This window comes from Limulus polyphemus, unplaced genomic scaffold, assembly GCF_000517525.1.
Source record: "Limulus polyphemus unplaced genomic scaffold, Limulus_polyphemus-2.1.2 Scaffold866, whole genome shotgun sequence".
NCBI lineage: Eukaryota > Metazoa > Arthropoda > Merostomata > Xiphosura > Limulidae > Limulus > Limulus polyphemus.
Genome location: NW_013666476.1, coordinates 183,354 through 184,853, shown reverse-complemented (window position 1 = coordinate 184,853; position 1,500 = coordinate 183,354). Strand labels below are relative to the sequence as shown.

Here is a 1,500-nt window from a genome sequence, read left to right as displayed (position 1 = left end):
TAGATCATTTTCCAGATGATTCTGCTATGATTAATGTCTTGCGAAAAGCTTCAGCAGATATTTCCTTCACAACATCTCAACCAACAATTGGTCCAGTTATCAACGCTATTTTCAAGTTTTGAACATAGTTTTGAAGTCGAATTCTCGACTTTCAAGATTTACATATCTACATGTGCCTATCTTTACGTTTATCAACGTAATATTTTAAGATCTGTGCAAGAACTCAGCTAACAGATGTTTCCACATATAAAAGCTATCTTCAACACATTAATTATTTTAACTAGATTTTTTTCTAATTATGAAAAATTTCAGGTTTTTGTGTTTAATTAACCATTTTATACTCATCAATGTGTCTGCCGGACATAATGACAGAAATTCTTATCAGTTCATACAATACAATCATTACCAATTAGAATTCTTTGTTTTCTATGTCAGTGTTTCTTGCTTACTTGATGGCAGTCTATATGAACAGTCAGCTGAGTACTACTGAGACCAGCCATAGGCTAGCTAAAACTATGAACAGGCTGTCTGAATCAGAATGACTGGGCAGCCTGTTTACATAGTTTTCATTGTTTCATTTGTCACCACTAGTTCAAGACAATATTTGGCTACCCATGCAATCATGGTACAAATTTTTCAAACCCTAATGAGACCTCTATTTGAAGCATAAAAAATACTTAAAACATATTTTTTCACATATTATATAAAAATTATCAAAGCAAAATAAAATTAAACACAATATACAAACTATTATCTTAGGAGAAAAAAGGTTATACCATTCCAATTCTTCAGAAAAAAAAAGCAATGATATACAATGTATATGCCACAATAAACATTCTCTAACAGCAAAGTCTTTTATCAAAACACAAAAAATAGCTTACACTGCATAATCACCCAACTTTATTAAAATGAGTTACAGAAAACCAGATGCTGCATTTTCAAGTGACTAACCTACTATCACGGTAGATGAATTATTTATCTTGAAATTTACTTACAAACAAGTTTATTGGACAAATCTGCAGATAAAATTGACATGTCCAAATTAGGAGCTGTTACATTAGCATTGGTTGTTAACATTGGATAACGAAGAAGCCAATCTTCGTATCCTCCCTCAAGAACCAGTGGCTTGCTTTTCAGTATCTTGGAAACATCCCACTACAAAGAAAATTAAACACTTTTATAGAATTTTATTAACATCTGTGAGCACTCAACTCAACTGAATTGATTAAATAAATATTAACAGACACCTAAATGTAGTCAGATGCCACTGAGATCAAATGACCCATATTATATAAACTCACTACACACAGAAGTAAACACCCATACATTAATAAGGTTTACACTTGGGGAAGATGTTTGTTATGTAATTATGTCTAGTTATTAATTTCTTTAATATAATTATATTTCAAAATCTGATTCCACTTGAATATTTTTGATAACATAGATCAGTGGTCGGCAACCTTTTTTGATCGCGGGTCAATTATTTTTTTTTTGAAAAAT

At 31.0% G+C, this 1,500-nt stretch overlaps 1 protein-coding gene across 1 annotated transcript in view; it reads right to left on the bottom strand.

Moving 5' to 3' along the window:
- The window catches only part of LOC106460942 (ubiquitin carboxyl-terminal hydrolase 8-like), a 71,501-nt gene that overhangs the window by 40,184 nt on the left and 29,817 nt on the right, over nt 1–1,500 (bottom strand). Inside the window, exon 8 of the mRNA XM_013920697.2 lies at nt 996–1,155. Coding sequence (XP_013776151.2) covers nt 996–1,155 — 160 coding nt within the window. The remainder of the gene's footprint in view (nt 1–995; nt 1,156–1,500) is intronic.